The sequence below is a fragment of the Cetorhinus maximus genome, chromosome 13 (genome assembly GCF_964194155.1).
Source record: "Cetorhinus maximus chromosome 13, sCetMax3.hap1.1, whole genome shotgun sequence".
NCBI lineage: Eukaryota > Metazoa > Chordata > Chondrichthyes > Lamniformes > Cetorhinidae > Cetorhinus > Cetorhinus maximus.
The window spans coordinates 25,417,670-25,442,242 of record NC_135891.1 but is presented as its reverse complement, the minus strand read 5'-3'; the positions used below and the strand labels follow the sequence as shown (position 1 = coordinate 25,442,242).

At 41.0% G+C, this 24,573-nt stretch overlaps 1 protein-coding gene across 4 annotated transcripts in view; it reads right to left on the bottom strand.

Moving 5' to 3' along the window:
• The window catches only part of mtcl2 (microtubule crosslinking factor 2), a 118,119-nt gene that overhangs the window by 74,141 nt on the left and 19,405 nt on the right, over nucleotides 1-24,573 (bottom strand). For all 4 annotated transcript variants that reach the window (XM_078555124.1, XM_078555126.1, XM_078555123.1 and 1 more), the window contains exons 4-5: nucleotides 5,734-5,796; nucleotides 3,147-4,436 (exon numbers count right to left, since the gene is read on the bottom strand). In XM_078555124.1, the coding sequence (XP_078411250.1) occupies nucleotides 3,147-4,436; nucleotides 5,734-5,796 (1,353 nt within the window). The remainder of the gene's footprint in view (nucleotides 1-3,146; nucleotides 4,437-5,733; nucleotides 5,797-24,573) is intronic.

Sequence of the window (24,573 nt, the reverse complement as noted above, 5' to 3'; positions counted from 1 at the left end):
GCTATTAATACTGATTATATCCAAACAGCTATTGGTCCAATCTGTGAACTGATTGGGTATGTATGCCATTAGTTCAGTTGGCACGCACTAGAATGTTAGTGGAAATGACACTTCTATGTTATCTCTGATCTGTCTGGTCTGTCTCATTACTCATCAGTAAAATTATCCTACTGTTTTCTTATGAGCATTATTACAACTCTTTAGTGTGGGTCAGTTAGCTCAGTTGCCTAGATGGTTAGAATGTGATGCAGAATGCCACCAACAGCACGAGTTCAAACCCCATATCAGCTGTGGTAGTTTATGGAGGCCTACCTTCTTGCCTTGCCCCATGCTTGATGTGGAGTGGTGCCCATCAAGCTATATAACCAATTGTCTCTCTCTCTAATGGAAAGAGATGCCTATGGTACTTCATGGACTATGGCTAATTATCATTATTAAAACATTCTACACATGCAGCACCTTCCTATTACGAGTAGTTATATAATACTACTATTTTAGATTGGGGGTCCGTGATTACTAATCTATTTGAAAACACGGCCCTTCAGCCAAAAAGCTTGTGAACCATTGTCCTACATTACAACAGTGATGACACTTCACAAAAACTTTAATTGGTTTAAGTGCTTTGGCGTGCCTGTAGATTGTGAAATGCATTACATAAATGCAATTTTTTTTTTTCTTTTTATTTGTTCTGATGGGAGAACATTTAAAAAAGTTGCAGAGTTTCCCTTGCCGTCCTAGTTTGTCAATAATGAATAAAAGTTATGTTCTGGGTAATCCCAATCCACTATACTGACCTGTGCAAAAGAGTCAGTGCAGGGGGGCCCAAAATTAAATCTTTGCTTAGAGTCTGTTTGTTTTTCTGTTAATGTTAGCTAATATTCCTTTTGTTGTGCTAGGATTTTTCTGGGTGGAACCTGATAATTCTCATTCCAGCCTAATGATAGTGCATGAAAGAAAAAAAAACAATAGACTTTATTTGCACAATACATACATGATTTTCTGGAAAATACATTTAAATAGTCGAATGTGACCTTTTTGGCCTTAAAAAGACAAGTGCTGACTGAAACTCAAATTCTAATCCCACATCAGGTATTATGTGCTGGTCTGTGCTCCCGCTTTTTATTTTCATGCTTGATAGGAAACCTTCAGGATACAATTTAAGAAAATACAGGACGTGCGTAAGTATGAAATAAATGTGATGTACATCGAGGGAATTCAGGCTCTGATGTACAGAAACAGGTGATCATTTTACAAATCTGCAGCCTTGTTATAGAGTTTCATCTGGTGGGAACATACATCAGGAATTTGGGCGTGGAGGACAACACACCCAGATTCCTAATCTGCACTCGCATTGTGTGGAGCTCTGCAACACGTGCACAAACATATAAAATGACCCCAGCACATTCTACCACTCAGAAACTGACAGCGAACTTTACAGCACCAGGATTCAGAGCATTGAGATCAATCCATTTGATTTCAAGCTACTGGTCACTCCATACAAACACACAAATTGGGAGCAGGAGTAGGCCATTCAGCCCTTTGAGCCTGCTTCACCATTCAAAAAGATCATGGCTGATCTGATTGTGGCCTCAACTCCACATTTTGTCCACCCCAATAACCTTTGGCCCCTTTGTTAGTCAAGAATCTACCTCTGCCTTAAATATATTCACTGCTCCTGCCTCCACCCCTCTCTGGGAAAGAGAGTGCCAAAGATTCATGACCCTCGGAGACAAAATTTCTTCTCTTCTCCGTCTTAAATGGAATGCCCCTTATTTTTAAACTGTGTCCCCTGGTTCTCGTCTCTCCCACAAGGGGGAACATCCTTTCAGCATTCACCCTGTCAAATCCTCTCAGGATCTTACATGTTTCAATCAGCTCACCTCTCAATCTTCTAAACTCAAGGGATATAGGCCCAGCCTGTCCAAACGTTCCTCGTAAGATAACCTCCCCATCCCAGGTATCAGTCAAGTGAATCTTCTGAAATGCTTCTAACGTATTTATATACTTTCTTAAATAAGGAGACCAAAACAGTACACAGTACTCTAGATGTGGTCTCACCAATGCCTTGCACAAACGTAGCAAAACATCACTACTTTTATATTTCATTCCCCTTGCAATAAACAACACCACTTCATTTGCTTTCTTAACCACTTGCTGTATCTGCATACTAACTTTTCCTGATTCATTACCAGGACACCCAGTTTGCTGTGTACCTCAGAATTCTGCAATCTCCCACTATTTATATAATATGCTGCTTTTCTAGTCTTCCTAACAAAGTGGACAAGTCCACATTTTCCCATATTACTCTCCATCTGCCAAATTTATGCCCACTCACTTAACCTCTCTATGTCCCTTTGCAGGCTCCTTATGTCCTTTTCACAACTTACATTTCCTATCTATCCTCGTGTCATCAACAAATTTAGCAACCATACATTTGGTCCCTTCATCTAAGTCATTGATATAAATTGCAAATACTTGAGGCCCCAGCACTGATCCTGATAGCATGCCACACGTCACATCTTGCCAACCTAAAAAAGACCTATTTATCTGTACTCTCTGCTTCCTGTTAGCTAACCAATCCTCTATCCATACTAATGTGATGCCCCCTACACCAGGAGCTCTTATTTTGCGTTGTAACCTTTAATGTGGCACCTTGTCAGATGCCTTCTGAAAATCTAAGTACAGCATATCCATAGGCTCCCCTTTATCCACATTGCTTGTTACTTCCTCAAAGGACTCCAATAAATTAGTCAAACAGGATTTCCCTCTCTCAAATCTATGCTGACTCTGCTTGACTACATTGAGATTTTCAAAGTGCCCTGCATAACTTCCTTAATAATAGATTGCAACAATTTCCCTATGACAGATGTTAAACCAACCTCTAGCTATTTTTCCCATTCAAACACATGCATCATTTTCTTGTACCATGCACACTTCATTGGTACAAAAGCTCCATGCTGATATACGGTGTTGCAATGCAATGAGTTGTTAGCTTTACCGTTGTTAATTTTACAAAAAATTAAATTGAGGGTTAGTTTGAGAAAATTTTTTATTATTATTTTGTTACTTCAAGTGTGTAGCATGACAAACCAGGATGTTATCACAGGTAGTAAGAAGGAAAACTGCAAGGTAAAAGATTCTCTTACCTTTAAATCCGATGCAAATTCTTTTCCCACAGAGTCTATGGGCAAGTCCTGAGACATTGTTGTCATAGTGGACAGGAAGCTCGCCGACTCTGTTAGATGGGGTAAAGGGGACATGCTCCTGCTTTCTTCTCTGATACTTTCAACAAGGTGGTCAATTTTCTCAGTAACAGATGCCAACTCAATCTTTAAGCCAAGTAGCCTTGAATTAAAGGAGCTCATTAATTTAGTATCATTGGCATTTGCAGCTTCATCATTAATTTCATTGACAGACTGATTTGGCAAATCAATGGCTGAACAAAGCTTGGCATCAGAAATTAAGCCACTTGTGTCTGAAATTAAGAGATCAATGACTTCACTAACAAGTTCAGCATGATCTTTAATGCTGAACAGAATCTCAAGGTCTTTGCTTCCCAACAACTTAGCAGTGACATCATCATTATCAGCAATTCTGCTGCTCCCACTTCCAGAGGTTCTCTCTTGGATTTCCTTTGAATCAGTTTCTCCTCCAACTGGTACTTCTCTCCTGGGCTGGGGCGAAGAGATATCTACAGAGTCACTAATATCAGTATCAAGTTCTCGGGAGCATTTTTGGCAGTGATAGGATGCCAGGTCATAACGCTGAAGGTTTGAAACGAGCACACGATTCTCGTATTCCAGCTTCTTGACTTTCCCATTGAGGTCATTGATTTGGAGTCTTGCTGCCATGAGCTCTTCCTGGGAAGGTTCATTTAATGATGGGCAACTATCTGACCATGCTGACTCCTGATTGGATTCAGATTTGTATCTATTTAGTTCATTCATGAGGTGCTTATTTTGGTCCTCTAACTCAATTAAGGATCGCCTAAGAAGCTCTGCCTCCTCTTCCACAAATTGAAGGTGACGCCTGAGTTCACCAACATTCTCCCCAAACTCGCCATAGCTAGTGCTGGTAATTCCAAGTCGGATATCCTGGCTTGAGGATTCTTTCTCACCATGACCTTTTAGATCATCCATTTCAGCTTTTAGTCCACGGTTTTCAACCTCCAATTCCACTGTCCTCCTGCTCAAAATGTTGGCTTCCTCCTCTACCAACTTTAGATGCAATTTTAGCTCAGCTTCTCTTACATGAGGAGATTCTCCGATTTCACCAATAGACACTGCATTGTCCAGGTCACCGTAAAGAGAGCTATACTTCACCAGTTCCTCTCTCATGTTTTCATTCTCCTTCACTAACTTGGTCAGCTTTTTGCACATCACAGCAGCTTCTTCTTTAGCAAAATGGAGCTGGCATTTCAGATCAGCACTATCCTCCTATTTTCAATCAAAAAAAATTAATATAAATATACATATTTGAAAAGCAAATTAGTTCAGAACATGTTGTCTCGCACTATTTAAATTGCAAATTAAGCTTGGTGACACATAAGACCAGCAACATGCTGCACTGAACAATGTTGTAACATGAAAGGCACCACTGCCATCCTGATTTTGCAGTTTCCTGTTATGGACAAGTGCGTGCAGGTCAGGTACTTGCTGGTTGACTGGTGGGGGGAGGTGAATCAGTCCCTAGACATTATTCTGCAAGTTCTACTGGTTGGTTTAGAACCGACATTGGCAGATATCTAGGAGAAACAAAATTGGGAAAAGAAGGAAGATACAGCAGAGAGAGTGTCACCCTCATAAATGAAAACACAAAAGCAGCATTATGCAAAACCTTAGCTGCAGTATTTTTATAAGGATAAAAAGTCTGTGTAATCATGTATGCAAGGCACACTAAGCTGTAATCCAAGGATCATGGACTTGTTTTAACCTGCTAAATCCAAAAGAGAAGACTGCAAACACTGCCCAACATCTCAAATCAATGCCTGATATACTAAAGTGAAAAATGACTCTTCTTTTAAATTTGAAGGCATGATTTCTTTTCCAAAAGACCTCTGGCATTTTCCTAGGTCTCCCTACACCAACCATCATCTCACACTATTGGATGGACAGATTACCTACATTTCCACCAATGCTGTTATCTAAGGAGATGATTTGAAGTATGGGCTGTTGTTAAAGGGACTTGGTTGTATTTTAAAGAAGACTTCACAAGCAGCTTGCTCGTCTAGAAAAAGCTCCTGTCAGGCGGTCTGACTGGTCATCAACATGTTTTGAGCTGCAGCAACAACTGTAATACTTGTAGTGAAAACCTCTAATGTATAGGCACAAATGCCACACCTAATTATGTCTGAGCATTTCATTTTGAAAACGGTTGTTTTACCAGGATGACAATGACACTAAACACCAGGAAATACCAACCTATCACTGAAGAAAATGCCTCAGATAGCCTTTCCAATTACACTCCTGTTACATTACATCTTCGCCCGATGAGTTTTCTCTCCTGTTTTACTTCCATTTTAATTTAAAACAGATAAACTTACTAGCTACCATAATGAGCTTGCACGCATACATAAAAATAAACAAGGACCATCAAAGCACTGTTGATGTCTCTTGTCTATTGGGTAGTTAAATACTTTCACAATGAGGTTATACAACCCCAACAACTTGTATATAAAGCCAATGATATAAAATCACTGATACTGCCACCACTGAAATAGAAATGCCTGTGTACCTGTGGCATGGGCTTCTTTTCTGGTTTTGTAGCGACACGGCCACCTCTTTTCTTCAGGGAGCTCTAAAAGAACAATAAAAAGGAATGGTTTTATTAAAATTGCAACCATTTGTGTATGGGCTCGTTTCACAATATGTAATCAGTTTCAAAACGACAGAACCAGTGGGCCATGCTCGCATTCCAGAACACCCATTTTCAAAAAATAGCTGGCAACCACATGCTGAGTAGTTAATTGAGTCACACACCCTATTCCCTCCTTTCATTAAATCCTAATGTTTTAATATCATGTGCGTGCAATTATCTGTAACAACCACTTAGTTAGGGAATATCAGTCAGATGTAAACTGAATTGTTTATGCTCATTGAACATGGAGGAGGCGGAAAAACTGATAGGGCAAGAACTTTATTTATACAGCAGTCACTCATAATGCTCCTGAAAGAAAGAGGAGAGAGGTCGAGAGAGATAGAGAAGAGAGGATAGAGGAGAGAGAAGAGAGAGAAAAAATATCACTATTTATCTCAGGTTTAAGGAGTAACTGGAATTTATTTGGTTTTCTTGTTTATCCCTCCTAAAATGCATTGGTCATGTTGGATACAAGGGCACAATGCACATGTGCATGGGGGCTGGCAATTTGGATTGACCCAGGGTCAATTCAACCCTGCTTAACTCTGGACAAACTATTATTGTCTACCTGGGTCCCCAAGTTGATCTGAATTGCTAGTCCCACTGAAATCCATGCTGGGGAATGCCTGGCTCCTCTTGTAACCTGTAACAGAGGACTTCAGAAAAGAATCAGTGACTAGAACATAAGTCTACTTGAGCCTAAAGAATATATTATATCCAGGAAGGTAAGATAATGTGGTTGTTAACAAGTGGAGAAGTACTTTGTACTGATAGCATAACCCAGCCTTCTCTTTTTGGATGGATCATCATTTCACCTACTGGGGGTTTTACTGGTTTATAATACAAGGAATGCTTTCATCCTGCAAATCTTGCCTTTTATTCATTTCAAATGCCTTTCAGGCAGCTTTTACATGTAAAATGATTCATTATCTGTTTGGTATTGAATAGCTTTATATCCATTACTGCAAAAAAAAATCATAGTTTTCTGATCACTGAATCAAGGTACTTGAAGAATGCTTGTGTCAGTTATCAAGAGGCAAATTAACAGCTTTTTGTTGTTATTCAAAAAAGATCCACATTTAACTCAATGACGACCCACTGCCTTTGTGCCTGGTAAGTGACACCGGCTCTTGATTCACCAGTTTTCCAATTTTATCATCATCTTCATGTTCAAATCTCTTCATGGTCTCATCCCATCTGCATCTCTGTAACCTCCGCCAACCCTTAAAGACCCTCTGCGTTGTTCCAATGTTGGTCTCTTGTGCATTGCCCACCACATTCACCACACGACTAGCATCTAGTCTTCAGCTGTCTATGCCCAAGGCTCTGGGATTCCCTGTCTAAACTTCATCATAACTGGTTCACTGAGGTAGCTTGGAAATGGCGGTATCTACCATGTAGTACATCACAAGATCTGAGCAGGTTATTATATTGCCCTCTCTGCTGCCCATGCTGTTAGGGAGGTGTAAATAAAGTTAGTTCAATAATGGCTGTCTGCAGTTGAGTACGTGTTCGTCTTACCCAGTGCATTACACAACAGGAAGATGGTTAGGAGGATAGGATGGATTTCCTTTTTACATTTCATTTCAGAAATCAAGGACTGAAGAGTATTGACACATACTTTTGGAACTTTTAAAAGTTGTTTTTGAGGATGTTTAAGCAACTTGAAACGTTGCTCTGTGTGCACCATGTTCAGGCATGCAGTGACTCAGCATGGAAAGTAATTTTAAAAAATGGCACTGAAGGCATATTTGGGAACAATGAGGGAATTTAACCCTGACAAACAGGGCTGGTGTAATTATAAACAAAGATTACACATTTTAATGAGAGCAAATAAAATAGATGATGAGGATAAAGTAAATGTTTTCTTCACCACGATGGGGCCAGATGCATTTGAGGCGCTGTCTAATGAATGTTGCCCTCTAGACCCCAGTACTATGGACCATAAGACGTAGGAGCAGAAGTAGGCCATTCGGCCCATCGAGTCTGCTCCGCCATTCAATGAGATCATGGCTGATCTGATAATCCTCAACTCCACTTTCCTGCCTTTTCCCCATAACCCTTGATTCCCTTACTGATTAAAAATCTGTCTATCTCAACCTTGAATATACTTAATGACCCGGCCTCTACAGCCTTCTGTGGTAAAGAATTCCACGGATTCACTACCCTCTGAAAGAAGAAATTCCTCCTCATCTGTCTTAAACGGGTGACCCCTTGCTCTGAGATTATACCCTCTGGTCCTAGACTCTCCTACAAGGGGAAACAACCTCTCAGCATCTACCCTGTCAAGCCCCCTAAGAATCTTGTATGTTTCAATAAAGTCGCCTCTCATTCTTCTAAACTCCAACCTACTCAACCTCACCTCGTAAGCAAATCCCTCCATACCTGGATTAGCCTAGCGAACCCTGTCTCCAATGCCAGTATATCTTTCCTTATTCTGAAATTAGTGAGATTCTGGACTCATTATGGCACAACTAAGAATGGGTTTGCACTGAGAGCTGCATTCCATGTAAGGAAGCTGTTGCCAAGTGAGTATGTCGCAGATGACATCCTTGAATGAAAGAAACTTTCTCATCGCTGTGGGTATGGCGCAAATTTAGAAATCAACCTTAATTTGCAGGAGGTCTAAAGGACAATGAACTCCAGACCAGATTTTTAAGCAAAGGCAATAAGCTGACATGGAAGGCAGCCTGCGATGAGGCCACAACCATGGAAATAGCAAGGAAGTTATTTTCCTGAGCTGGAGGAGGAAGTCCACTAGATTTCAGCAGGGTCCAGGCCAGGGCAGCCAAGTTCAGAGTGATAAATTGAGATGCTACTGTTGCCACGGTAACCACCAACCATTTCTATTCTAACTGTTATGCCTGTGGGAGAGTCAGTGATATCTGGGCAGCATGCAGGAGAAGAAGAAACAGTAATGCTGAAGATCGTAGTAAAGCTCCAGACTGCAGCCATGCACCAGGTCGAGCTCGTGGTGGGTTTAAAGTTGGTTCAAGAGTCTGGAAAATCTCAATTACGCGTATGATAGATGTGGAAGCAGAAGTTGATGTTATCAAGTAGGAAGTTCAAGAGTTGTACTCCGTCAAAGAACAAAAGAAAAGCACATGATAGATAAGAGTAATAGGGCTGAAGATAAAATTGCAGTCCCCATACTGAAAATGAAATTAGGAGATTGACAACTTACTTTCATCTTTGAAATGGCTGCAGCCATATATATTATCTCAGTAGGAGAGTACAAGAAGTCCTTAAGTCATGTTCCCTTATGCAAAACTGGTGTGAAATTGACTAGTTATTCCAATAAAGTATTCTAGTGTTAGGTGAAGTTAGGGTTGAATACGATGATGTTTACTTCATTACTTTTAATGATTACTTTTACTATTGCCTTCACTATCACTTTCCATCAGGGAGACTTTGTTCCCTTCTACAATGGCATGGAATTGGCTTCAGAAAATACGGTTGAACTGAGCTGATATGTTTTCAGTAGGAATCAGTGAGAATATGTCTGACTTTAAGGAAGTGCTAAGGGAGCACAAAGTGGTCTCTCAGCAAGGAGGACCAAATGATAAAATTAGCCATCAGTATGTGATTAAATAGTGTAAGTGTGGACATTCTTACAAGATTTCCCGTGAAGACTGATTCTAGCCACTAAATTACCTGCGAATTATTTTACATAAACAAATGACATGCCACTGTCTGCCAGAGAAGTTAGTTAAGAAACGTGCAAGGACGTGGTGCTCTGCACAATGTTCAATTATGGCATGAATGGTTGGGCTAAAGAGTGTATGATGAAAAATTGCAGGAGTGTTTCACACATAGAAATGAATTAAGTATAGATTAAGGCTGTCTCTTATGGGTTTAAGAGTCATTATCCCAAAAAGGTTTAGAGATTGTTAGAGGAACTTCATCAATAGCACACAGGGATAGTCTGTATGAAAGCAGTAGCAAGAAACTATTTTTTGGCATCCAAAGGTAGGTAGAGATATTGAAGAAGGGGTGAAAAGTTGTGTCTCAGAATGAGAAATGGTCCATGAGAAATGAGAAATTGATTCCGCGGTTAAACACAAGGCAACTGTGGGAATGAGTACATGTCAATTTCTTTGAGGTGGAAGGGAAAGAATACCTTGTTTTGTTCGATAGCAAATGGCTAAAAGTTGAATTTATGCTCAATACCAAAAGTGCCAAACTATTGAGGTGTTGAGAAATTGGTTTGCAATTTATGGGTTGACAGGGTTGTAATATCAGATAATAGTCCACAGTTTATGTCAGAAGCGTTTGAAATATTTCTGAGTAAGAGTGGAGTCAAATACACTTTAATACCACCATATCATCCAGTAGCAAATGGTGCTGCAGAAAGAAGTGTACAGATTGTGAAGAGGTCTTTGCACAAATAATTGCGAGGTAACAAGCTAGATAGTAATTTCCATGTTTCTTTTCGACACAGGCTAGACAATTCTTTTGTTCTCTTACAGAATAACCCCATATTCTCACTTTACGAGTTAGTGTTTAAAACACACTCCAAGGAGAAGGTTTAGTTTGCTTAAGCCTGATGTCAATAGCAAAGTAAAAGACAAGCAAGACACAGTGAAGATGAGTCTTCATACACGAGGCACGAAAGTTCAGTACTGGTCAGGAGATCATGGTGAAAAACCACCAGGGTGATAAGGAGAAGATCGCGGTTGGAGTTGTTGCACAGAGACTAGATGTATTCACATATCCAGTGAAGAGAAACTCCATCAGTGTCATGTAGATCATTTGCTTGGAAGAGAAAATCTGACAAAAGGAGAACATGATAAACCTATTATAATCCAAATCCCTCCTACAGTTCAAAGTGAAAAGTCAGAAAGAAAGTGAAATTCAAAAAGAAACCAAAATTTTGCTGGTATTACAGAAACCACCAGTAAAGTGAGTCAAGGTCTTTGATTATGACAAATCAATCAGTGTCACAGTCCCAACCAATAAATGGAGTTGGTAGTCAAAGTTCAGGTTTGACACAGTCAGAGATGTTGAGAGAGCAGAGTCATGCTAATAGAAGTGGAAATAGATACCCAGATGGAAGAGAAAGAAGCCACATAATTTCAGTTAACCTATGTGGGGAGGAAGGAAAAAAAAGTTGTTCTTTTCATTGCTTCCTGTCGATTGATGATATTTTTGTTCAACACAAAAAGTAAGATAAATTACTCAAAGTATTGGTTGTGATTGTAGTAAAAATAAATATGCAACTCAACCTGTTAAATTTTCAGGTAGCGGTTTAATCATACTGAATTCTAGAAAATTATGTGTATTTACTATTTTATATTTTAATGTATAAGTTGTCTTTTTAAAATGTGGAGGGAGTGTAGTATATTGCAAGATCTGAGCATTTTGTTACATAGCCCTTTCTGCTGGGGAGGTGTAAAATAAAGTTAGTTCAATAATGGCTGCCTGCTGTTGAGCATGTGTTAGTCTTACTCAGTGCAAGACACAACAATCCAAGAAAAGAAACCATAGGCATTCATCTGTGTTTTTTTTAAGTTTCACTGACAACTAAAAGGAATAAACTAACCAATAGGAGGTTTGGCATTACAAAAACCAGTAAAATATCCACACTCTGAGAAATGCATAATGAGAATCTAGAACAATTCACAATGAACACAACATTGATGCATTTTGCCATATGTATCTCATCTCCTTGGTTACACGACAACATTTAAGAGATGTTAGCCTGGCTCAGGTCCCAGTAAATTACACGGCTTTCCCTACGCATTCTTATTCAATGATGTTAAAAGTAATGCAGGCAATAATTTGAAGCTGAAATCTATTTGTTTGGTCTCTGTTTAACATTGAGATCCACATATAGGAACTAATGATACAGCAGCAAATATGATACGAGATTAAGAAGTCTAATTTAGCAAATAGAAAAATTGTACCTTATGTCATTTTACATTAAACTTCCAGAAATTTTTTATGGTTCACTGTACAATTTTTTTTAAAGTGAGTTTAAACATTAAAGGTTTGAAAGAATAAAAGCTCCTTGACTTAGTTTGAGGCTGTTACGGATATATTGGGTGTTGGCAGCCCTTATAATTTATTTAGTTATTCTGACTGTGTCAAAGTTCCATATGAAAGATTACCAATTTAAATAAAAGCTGCAGGAATCCCCTCAAGACTGCCTTCCCTTAGGTTTGCCAACCCATCGGATTCCTGGGAACATCTTCTAAAGGAATATGTATATTTGGGTGCTGTTGCTAGCGGTTCGGGTGAACTTTCTGCTTTACGTTGCCCCCACTCACTGCAACATCACTAGCTGACACTACAGAGAAGGCTCTGGCTTGTTGACGTCACTCCCAGAGTTGGGAACTGGTTGGTGTACTGGTAACAATCAAGTGTCAATGGTGAGAGTAGGGAGCCTTTCACATGCTGGGGGTAAAGGTGTAGGACCGGGAATTGGAAGAAAGAGGGAGATTGGAGAATAAGCATCAGAGGATAAGAAGAGGGATGGGAGCTTGGAGACACAGTGAGAATAGGGATGGGGGCCCGGCAGGGAGAGAAGGATATCGACACACCCAAGCACAATCCAATTTTTAGACCAGTGTCATAGAAAAGATCTACAGCAAATACGTATTTCAAAGAGGCCGGTGTGGGGATTGCGAGAGGGGGAGATGGCAGACAAACATATATGGCATGAAATGGTGGGTTTCTTCTCAAAACATCAACTATTGCCAACTACTGATGTGATGCACAATGTAAAATTAAGCATAGTTGCAATGACAAAGATGAATGAAATCAGTGATCCAGTTACAGATGTTTCTCCTGCTAAACACTTAGCTCTGGTCTTCCTAGCATGTGCTACTCTCAGAAGATAACAACGTAACATGCTCCCATCATTCAAAGATCCATTTATTTTTGTGGTCTCCAATGCGAGAAAATTTTAGCTAGCTAATTAAGGGTGAGTCTACTCGCCCACAACAAACAATCAAAAGTGTAATTTACAGATGCAGACCTGATATGAAGCAACAATACATGTGCTTCACATTAACCATCTGTCTCTTGTGGAGCAGGCAAATCAGCTTCATTTTGAACATAATCAAATTTCAATCAATAAAATACTACAAGATTACCAGACCCAAGAGAGACAGCTATGGAAGACCTCTGCACAAACACCAGTACTAATGCACAGATCAGCTGCATATCCTAATAAAGAGGATGCTGAAATTTTGATGGAGCATATGTCTTATTAGTTCAACACCAATACCCAAAACTAAATAAGAAAATGGCCTGGTATCAGTTTCCAGCTGTAAGGCATGGCTACATTTTACAATATCTGTGGGCCAAGTGTGAAGCAGCAGTGAATTTCATGCCAGGTCAATTCACATTATGGCAAAAGGCCCAAAAAAAGTTTAAAAAAAGAAACATTAAAAAAATACTTTCCTTATAAGCCTTGTATAAGCAGATTGGCTCCCTAGTCACCACATGGAAAGCTTAGGCCTCCCCCTGCTGCAACTCCTGCCTATCCATTGCCCTCACACCCCAAATTGCAAGACTTTTCATCGATCAGCCCCAATAGGTGATCACATCACTTACTTGGTCTCAGTGGGTGACCTCCGGGCCATGCGATTTTTCGACTATTCCCGACAACTTCTCACCTGGAATAGGTGGAAAGTGGGCCAGTGGCAGTTAAATTAAACCTGAGGAATAAAAACCCTGGGCCTCATTTCTGCAGCAGCAGGCAAGCATCCAACTCACTACTCCACACCAACCAAAAAATGGGCAGGAGTTGCAATCAGTGCCATTTGGTGAGATATTTCTTGTTCAGAGCCATTTGGTATTGAGTTCTCAAGGTAAGCAGTTATGTTCCATTTTTCCCAGTCTTTTTATTGCAAAAAAAAAATAGGCTTGAGAATGGTAACTAATTGTGACTTAAAGCACATTATTTTTCCACTTCACAGTAACAGCACACAGTCATAATATAATTATAATAATGAATAGAAATTCATGTATTGAAGAGAAGATGGTGCAATGGAAACATTTTGCAGTGTAAATCTTTGCTACATAGCAGTTATCTTCACTTCAAACATAATAACAGTGTGTTCCTGGGTGCCTTGACGGCATGACATAATGTTAAAAAGGTATTAGTTCTTTCTTTCTTATCCACACAATAAGCCTATGCAGCACAAGGCCTTGGCTTTAATGCAACATTGTCACGTATTTCGAATAAAGTTTTCCAAATGCGCTTTCCAACTTGCATTTTGTATCCTCGCTTTACTTAAATAGATATACTTCACTGACAATTGGGGGGGGGGGCAGCGGGGGGATCTATGCCCCTGTTGAGAGAATGTGCAAATGAACATCAAGCATTGCTACAATCATATAAACATGACAGGAACTAGATCAAATTTAAAATGACAGTTTCTACATTGGTGTGTGCACTGAATAACTGTGCGACATTAAAAAGAGCTGTCAGGCAGGTCATATATGCCCTCTCACCCAAACTTTGTGCTAGTGCGTTTAATTAAATGTCAGGAAAGTGGATACTATGCTATGGCAGGATTTTTTATACTATGGTTGAGACACACTAGTGAAAATGCATTAATGTACTTTTTACTTTTTTAATAGAGGTTTTAATTGAAAGGTGTAAAACTTAAAAGATGGTATTAAAAACAGCAGTTAAGAAAATGATCCTCTCTCATTGAGATTTGATGAGGTTTTGCAAATATAAAAAAGACGAGGGAGGCTAGCACTGGGGAGTGCTAACTCAGAAAACTAATATCTGTATTTATTACTTCCATGTCAAGATTCAAACTCAGGCCCCAAAAGTAAAAGCTAAACAACCAAGAATTAAGTTAAGCCTTCTTTCATTTTCCCCCAACCTACCTTTCGACTTTAGGAACAATGTCAGCCATTTGGTCCATCAACTCTTTAATGTATTTTTTACCGCATGAAGCAGTGTGTTGTAATAACATTTACGGAACTGGCTGGAATGGAATAATGAGCTCAATGGTGTAGGGTAGACAGATCAACATCTGCAGATAGTCACTAGCCGTGGGCATTCCGCTGGTCTAGTTATTTCCACTACACTTGCCTGTTGAGCTCTGTTCCGCCTCTGGGACCAGATACTTTTCCAAGCCTGGTGAAGTCACTAAAGCTCACTGTTTAAGCAAAACCCTTCCTGAGACATTTTTCTTTGCAGTGCTTGGTACCAGTCTGAGCCAAAGAACATAAGAAATGGGAGCAGCAGAAGACATGTGGCCTGTGGAGCCTGCTCTGCCATTCAATAGGATTGTGACTGATCCTGAACTTCAACTCAATTTTTCCACCCACTCCCATATCCCATGATTCCCTGAGAGACCACAAATCTTTCTATAGCAGCCTTAAATATATTCAGTGTTGGCACATCCATAACCCTCTGGGGTAGAGATTTCCAAAGATTCACAACTCTTTTGAGTGAAGAATTGGCTCCTCAACTCAATCCTAGATGATCGGCCCCTTATCTTGAAACTATGCCATCTAATTCGCGATTTCCCAGCCAGGGGAAACAACCTCTCAGTATCTACCCAGTAAAAACCCTTTAGAATCTTGAACGTTTCAATGAGGTCATCTCTCATTTTTTATTCTTGTACTCCAGTCCCCTTGCAATAAAGGTCAACATGCCACATTTGCTTTCCTAATTGCTTACTGTGCCTGCATGCTAACTTTTGTATGTTCCTTGTATGAGTACACTAAGTCTATCTGAGCATCAACATTTACAAGTGTTGTACCTTTAAAATATTCTGCTTTTCTATGCTTCCAACCAAAGTGAATAACCTCATACTTCCCCACATTATACTCCATTTGCCACCTTAGTGCCCACTCACTTAACCTGTCTATGTGTCTCTTTGCAGCCTCCTAACAGCTTGCATTCCCAACTAGCTTTGTATAGCAAGCTTAGATACAATTACTCTCTCATTTACGCAGATTGTAAATAGCCGAGTTCCCAGCGCTGATTCTTGCAGCACTCCGCTAGTCAAAGCCTGCCAACTTGAAATGGCCCATTTATCCCTACTCTGTTTCCTGTCCGTTAAGCAATTCTCTACCCATGCTAATTTATCACCCCAAACTCCATGAGCCTTTATACTGTGTATTCATCACTACAGCTACTGATTCCCCTTTATCTACTATACTATTTGCATCCCCAAAAAACTCTAAATCAATATGCCAAGAAAGGCTGCAATGCTGACTTGTCATATTCTCCACAGGTCCTTAATCTATGCTTGTAGCAGAGAAAGGGCATTTCCGCAGCTGAGGAACACATCTTCCTGCCGTTAATAACTAGTATTATGCCAATGTCTATTGAAAGGGGCCTACAAATCCTTTGAAGCATCCCCAGGAGCCAGAAGAGTGGGTCTGAGGAAACATCAGTATTGGTCATTACCCGAACAAAGTCAGGCAGGCCTCTGTTAGTCACCCTTACGTACAACACGAGTATACCAATATGTACATCAATGCTAACAGACTTTATATATTGATGTATACTCCTCTAGTTACCTTGTAAACAAACATGTGATATGTGCAATAATACATAAAGTAATAGTTTGTTTTAATTAAAATTCCAAAGTGTACTAAAGTTATGAAAGTTTAAAATCATTTTAATATTCAAATCTTTTGACTGGTGCTTTAACCGCATAATTCCCTAATTTCCCTATTAAACCTACAGAATTTCAACCACTGAAATACCCAAGTATCTTTAAGGGTGTATTATGCTCTTGTTCTCGTTCCTGGTTCTCTTCAGCTCCTGCAGCCTAAAGGATGGGCTGAGGGCCTTCTACGTTTCCACCAATGCCTGTTCTGATGCAACTAGCAAGGGGGTGACACAATAGCCCAGTGAGGATTTCAGCCTCAAAAACTCTCTCTCTCTCTCTCGCTGTGGGCAAGTCCCTGGCTTCTGATGAATTGCTCATTTACTAAGCTAACAATGGAGCTGTTTAAAGGAGTATAGTCAGCTGTGTTTTTGAAAAAAAAAATTCTGTTTAAAGAAGCCAAGCCTCACTGTTATCACTGGAGCAGGGGGAACAAAATCTCCTAAAAGAAAATGCCACTCAAAAAGATGTAAATGAGATAAAGTGTGTGAAAGCATTCAGAGAACAACCCCTCACAGGATTAGTTAAGATTATCAAAATTGCTCTGAATTGAGCCAGGAAGTGGTGTTAATCAAGCATGTTTTGTTAAAATAGTGGACTGAGCCAGAATGGGTGTTAGACTGGAAGTTCAAGGAAGTTCCATTGATTTGCAGTCTGTATATTAAACACAGGAGGAGATTTCCTTCAAATCCAAATGGCCATTTCCTGTCACAAAAACAATTCTGTGCTGCAGCCAACTTCAACACTGTTGCTTGAGGTGACAGTTCCATAATATTTATTTCAAGAGGGGGATATTATAAACATCTCCTTGTTGTATTTTTTCAATTTTCTACTCCAATGATAGCACTGTCCACCCCACAATCACTACTTTAAACAATGCTGCGTGGAGAAAATAATTCCATTAGTAAACATATGTTTGTGCACAAAAATTATATTAGATTTACTACAACGTGCCGAATGTTCTGGTTACATAAAAGTTGGTAATAGTCATGAACGCAAAGCGATTTCACAACAATATTCCTTTGGCTACGTTAAATGGGATATTACCCCAAAATTCTTGAAGGGGGGGAACCTCTCAATTAAAATGTTGCATACACGAGGAACAAGTGAATAAAGGGATATGAGGGTAGGGTGAGAAAAGTTCATTAGAGTGGGGGATGACTCTTATGTAGTATAAACACTGGCACAGACCAGCTGAACAGCCCATTTCTGTGCTGTCTGGTCATCAGGTTCAGGTGGCAGGAGGTCATTGCCAGGGGCAACAATCCCCATCACAAGGTGAGTGGTGGCAAAGAAATTGGTTACTTCCTGATTCCACTTAAACTGCCTCCCCTTTGTCTAGTTTCTGTCATAATATGATTTAGACATAAACCTGGATAAAGTATCCAATTTTCTTTTGAAGTGAAATTATACCCTTTTTAAAGTCACGGGTATTTTGACTCCATTGTTTTTCTGGTATTTTTTCGTGGTTGTGTAGGTTCTCTCCACATTGCAAAAATTGCTGAAGAAAGTTATATATAAACCAACAAAATGGAACATATTTGCTGAGAAAAACTGTATATGTAACTGAGTATGTTAGGCAGGAAATGCATATTGAAAGTAATCACACATATATAGATTAATCAAGAAACACTTATGTTAGTATAGTAGCACATGCACTACTAACGCATGGCTCCAGATTGGCAGAATGCAGTTTTAATTCCTCCTAACCCTTCTCACACTGTCCGGATATCCCAATGTCATTTTCCTGGCTGTACTGCTCGAAATGTCCCAGAACAGGCATCAAATCATTGCTGTAAAAGGGAAGGGCTTGAGAGAAGCACAGCTAAGAAGATGTTTTCCTGGATTATACTCATGAATCCACTGACAGGTGGCCAAAAGCAACACTGGCAATCGGTGGAGAGTTGGCTTCCTGCCTTGCCCATTTGAACACAGGGAGGTACATGCCTAAGGGACCAGCAAAGGGAAAAAGAAACATTAGAAGGGTCAGTGGCTGGGGGAAAAAGGGACAGTGCAGCTGCTCAAAAATTGAAAAATGCCCAAGTTATGCAGCATACAAATTAGGCTTAATGTGATATCCAAGAATTTCAAGTAAAAGCAAGATAAAAGCATGAAGGAAATGCCATTTGGATCTCACTCAGGTTTTTAAAATTTTTTTCATGGGATGTAGACATTGCTGGCAAGACCAACATTTGTCACTCGTACCCGATTGCCCTTGAGGTTGTGGTGAGCCGCCTTCTTGAACCGCTGCAGTCCATGTGGTGTAGGTATACCCACAGTGCTGTTAGTGGAAGGGAGACCCAGGGTTTTGATCCAGTGAAGGAACGGCAATATATATCCAAGCCAGGATGGTGCGTGGCTTGGAGGGGAACTTGCAGGTGGTGATGTTCCCATGCATCTGCTGCCTTTTCTTTCCAGATGGTAGAGGTTCTGACTTTCGAAGATGCTGTTGAAGGAGACTTGGCGAGTTTCTGCAGTTCACCTTGCATATAGTACACACTGTTGCCACCATGCATCGGTGGTGGAGGGAGTGAATGTGTAAGTTGGCGCTGGAGTGCTGATCAAGCGCACTGCTTTATATGCAGTCGAGCTTCTTGAGTGTTGTTGGAGCTACACTCATTCAGGGAAGTGGAGAGTATTCATTCATACTCCTGACTTGTGACTTGTAGATGGTGGACAGGCTTTTGGAGAGTCAGGAGATGAGTTACTCATCTCAGAATTCTCAGTCTCTGACTTGCTCTTGTAGCCTATGGTCCAGTTAAGTTTCTGGTCAATGGTAACCTCCAGGATTCAGCAGTGGTAATGCCACTGAATGTCAAGGGGGAGATGGTTAGTTTCTCTCTTTTTGGAGATGGTCATTGCATGGTACTTGGGTGGCATGAATGTTACTTGCTACTCATTAGCCCAAGCCTGAATGTTATCCCGGCCTTGCTTCAGTATCTGAGGAGTTGTGAATGGTGCTAAACATTGTTCCATCATCAGCAACTGTCCCTGCTTCTGACTTATGATAGGGTGATGGTCCCTGATGAAGTAGCTGAAGGTGGTTGGGCTGAGGAGCTCCTGCCTTGGGATGCCCTGGGACTGAGATAATTTCCCTTCAACAACCACAAATGTTTATTTGTGTTAGGTATGACTCCAACCAGTGGAGAGTTTTTCCCCCCGATTCCCACTGACTTCAGTTTTGCTAGGGCTCCTTGATGCCACACTTGGTCAAATGCTGCCTCAATGCCAAGCACAGTCACTCTCAGTTCCTTGCTTGAGCTCAGCTCTTGTCGAGGACAAGGCTTATTCATTACTGTACAGCAAAGGATATGAAAACAAGGGCCCAAATCTTCCAATATGGGGAGAGGCCTCTTACTCAACTTACAACACTGTTACACATCAAGACCCTGAGGAAGTCCAGACTTACGCACATCTGCGGTACTTATGCAGCAAGTTTAAACTTCCAATTGCCAGTTTTACCCCACTCCCAATAATGCTCCCCCCCTGCCACTTCCCCCAATCCCTGACGATGCCAGGAGGGAGCTGAATAGTGTTCACTTGCCATTGCCTGAATAGTGTTCACTTGCCACTCGCCCCCGCCTCCCCCTCTTTTCGGCAGTGTTCGGCACTGCTACCACAGCAACGTCACCTCTACCATGCCTGGACAGTGCTCAACCCCAACCGCAACCTCCTCTTCCGGAATCGCTGGCTCTTGTCCGGCCAATGTTGGAAGAGTCAGCATTGGTCGGGGAGTGAGGGGAGGGTTGTGCATTGTCGGGCAGTGCTAGCGCTGTCAGTGGGTTGAGGCTATGTAGTATTGGGATTGACTACTTCATTTAAAACAATGCAAGTCAATGAACTAAAGACAGGCCTTCAGGGGAGTGTCTTCAGTTCATGATCAGAAAAGGGGTGCAGCTACGCTGGAATTATGCCCAACTATCAGCCACCCAACTCTGTTTGTCCCTGCAGGAGGCGGCATTGGAAGGTACAAAGGCTCCAGTGTAAAGTGGTAAGTGGGCAGATTAAATCGCAGTCAGTGTCAGACACACATCTATTTTACAGGGATGAAGAGATGGAAAACATTCTGAAACCAAACATGCATGAAAAAGAAACTCATTGAAAGAGGATAGTCTGTTTAAGGGACAGTGGTGGGGAGGGGGGTGTGCGTTGGCGAAGAACTAGGACATTTTAAAAGGTAACAAATAACCAGAGAAACAGTTAATTCTGGATTAATGCATGCCTGATTCAATTCACCAAACTGTCTTCCATTTATTCTTACCGTAATAATTTTCTGACCAAGGTTGAAGATTGCTTCCAACCATCAGTTTCTAATGCACAACATAGCAGAAATAACTATTGTCAGTGTTATCCCACAATCAATGTCTGTGAACTGGATTCCTCCCTTTGTTATTTTAACCCATTAAATTTTAAGTAGGACATCTCTGCTTAAATAGCTGGGGCAAAAATTTGGCACATACATGTTATGCATACACATGATAATATTGCCAGTCACAATGTCTAAATTTACATTGCCACATTCAAACTCCAGGCAGTAGCACTTTGTCCAAACCCCATTGCTTGGAATCCTAGAGTTTTGGTCATTTTTGTCTAGACTGAATCGCTGAATGCCTATTTATAAAGTCTATGGTACAAAGGTTTGCAATTGGCTATTTTTATCTGCTGTTTACAGAATGTCTAGTCGAAGTATGTAATTATGTAGCAAACTAATCATGTGTTTATCAGGATTTGACTGCACTGCAGTCCTATGACTGATATTATAATACTTGTATTCTGTACTCAGCTTGTAGATGTAAAAACGAATGGAAGACAAGTATACCAGGAACACATCAAATATTTACAAATTGCAAAAATCCCATTAAGTGAATAATGTATACCAAAAGGTTATTAAGTTGAAGAAATAAAAGAAGAGAAACAAGGGTGCTAAGGGGCAAACAAGTGATAGGGAGACAGAGGCACAGTGGATCGAGAAGATAGAGAAGAGGAGAAAGAAGGAAAGGAGACAGGAAGAGGAGGAGGGAGGATAAAGAGAAAATAATAGAGGAATGCGAGAAAGAGAAGACAAGGGAGAGAGATGGGGAAAGAGAAAGCAATGATGGGAGAGACGAGGGAAGACGGGAGGGAGAAAGAGAATAGAAGGAGAGGCAGAGGCAGTAGCAGACATGGGAACAGAGGACTGAGACAGACACAGAAAGAATAGGACAGGAGAGATTTTTTTTTACACTTACTAGAACCAGTGTCTTTAGTCATGGGGGATTATGGGTTGGTGGAGCTGGTTGTTAAAAATGAACACTTTTGTTTACCTTTTTAAGGATTGCGTGAATAATCTGTAAAAACATAGCATTTAAAGATAAAAGTTCAGGCTGTACTACTGAAGGCTTGTGCTCCAGAACTAGCCATGCCCCTAGCCGAGCTTTTCCAGTATAGCTACAATAATGCCATCCACCCGATAGTGTGGAAAATTGTCCAGCTATGCCCTGTCAACATAACGCAGGGCAAATCTGATCCAGCCTATCAGGTCTCCCCATCAAGTCTCCTTTCGATCATCAGCAAAGTGATGGAACATATTGTCAACAATGCGATCAAGTGGCACTTAATCAGCAACAATCTACTCAGATGCTCATGACCAATCAGCTCCAGGTCTTATTACAACCTTGGTTCAAAAATGGACTAAAGAGCTGAATTCCACGACGGAGGTGACAGAGACTGCCGCTGACATCAAGGGGCAGATTTGGACCAATTGTGGCATTAAGGAGCCCAAGCAAAATTGAAACCAATGAGAATCAGAGGGAAAACTCTCGAACGGTTGGAGTCATACCTAGCACAAAGGAAGATGTTTGCAGTTTTTGGAGGTCAATCATCTCAGCCCCAGGATATTGCTACAGGAGTTCTTCAGGGTAGTGCCCTCAGCCCAACCATCATCAGCTGCTTCATCAATGACTTTCCCTCCAACATAAGGTCCAAAGTGGGAATGCTTGATGATTGCAGTGCTCGGACAGAACCTAAGCAACTCCCCTTGACATTCAATAGCATCACCATCGCTGAATCCCACATCAACAACATCTGGAGTCACCAATGGCCAGAAATGTAACTGGACTAGACATATAAATACTGTGACCACAAAAGCAGGTCAGAGGCTGAGAATTCTGCGGCGAGAAACTCACCTCCTGACTCCTCAAAGCCTGTTCGCCATCTATGAGGGAAAGTCAGGAGTACATTGGAATACTCTCCATTTGCTTGGATTAGTGCAGTTCCAGTGACACAGGAAATTATGCAAAATACTATCGAGCCACATTACTACAAACACTTCATCAGAATGGTTTATTCTCATTGTCAGTCAATTAAATTAACTTCTGACAAGAATATCTGGTCATGCCTAAATGTTTTGCATCAAGAAGTCTGAAAATTAATCATGTGTGCAACGGCTTTGAAAATGGTTCAAAAACATTGCAGATCCATCTGCCTTAGAATAGCCTCAGTTGTGGCTCATTGATAGCACTCCTGCATCTGAGTCAGATGGTTGAGGGTTCAAGTCCCACTTTAGGAATATCTAAGCAGGCACTCCACTGCAATACTGTGGGAGGTGCTGTCTTTCAGGTGAAATGTTAAACTGAGGCCTGCCTACCCTGTCAGATGGACGTACAAGGTCCCATGACACTATTCGAAAAAGAGATGGGAGTAGGGTTACCAATTTATGACATGCCCTACACTGCGCCTAGTCTGAGGTGAGAAAATTTCCTTTTTCGATATGATCTGCTTCTGCTGCCATACTGTCTCAATAGATGACTGCACCATAAACAATACCTGCTTGAAACATGCCTGCTCTGTAAACTCACTTAAGCAGGAGCGGTTTTGCAGCACAATTAATGACACCACCAAACATATAGTAAATCTCTCCAACCGTGCACTCTCTGAAAGCGAGGAGTTCTTGCACATGGCTTCAATTTTGGTGCGTCTTCATGGCACATCAATTGAGAAGAGGTATCTGCTGAGTTCGAACTCCTCCACTCCCAGCTATCCCACCACAAATCAGCGTCCACTGAAGATGATGATGAGTCCTTGAAAGTGCGCCTAGCTGATCTAGCACACACATATTGTGGGATTCCAAATGACTTTGCTGATTTTCACATGCAATGCGAATGTCTGGTAGCATTGCAGTGCCACAAGGCTAACCCAGGCATATATGTATATATCTGCAAACCTGACAGAGGGACTGGAATAGTCATCCTTAACAAGTGTGATTATATCAACAAAATGCATGCCGTTCTTAATGACAGTCCAAATTTGTATCCATTGGGCCTGCCGCTAAGCATGACCGGACAGCCTGCTCAAAAGCAAGTTGCAAAAATGCTTGTTGGATTTGCGCAAGTTGCAGGGTGTTATATATGATAGAATTCGTCTTCATGGCTGAATGCATCCACGTATGTATAGGCTGCCCAAGACACAAAAGTGATGTCCCTTTACGCCCTAACTTATCTATGACTGGCTCTGCACAACATGAATTGGCCAATTGGTTGGGCAAGTTGCTACAACCAGTTCTGAGTGAGTTTTCCACATACATGGTGAAGGATTCCTTCACCTTTGTGGAGACCATACAGTACTTGCATATCAATAGCAAAGCCTCTGTCCACATGTTCATTTGGCATTGCTAGCCTATTCCCCAATGTACCGCTCAAGAAAGCCAGAAGACCATAAGACATAGAAGCAGAAATTAGGCCATTCGGCCCATCGAGTCTGCTCTGCCATTCAATCATGGCTGATAAGTTGCTCAACCCCATTCTTCCGCCTTCTCCCCGTAACCTTTGATCCCCTTACCAATCAAGAACCTATCTATCTCAGTCTTAAATACACTCAATGACCTGGCCTCCACAGCCTTCTGTGGCAATGAATTCCATAGATTCACCACTCGCTGGCTAAAGAAGTTTCTCCTCATCTCTGTTCCAAAAGGTCTTCCCTTTACTCTGAAGCTGTGCCCTCAGGTCCTAGTCTCTCCTACTAATGGAAACATCTTCCCCACGTCCACTCTATCCAGGCCTTTCAGTATTCTGTAAGTTTCAATCAGATCCCCCCTCATCCTTCTAAACTCCATCGAGTATAGACTCAAAGTCCTCAAACGTTCCTCATA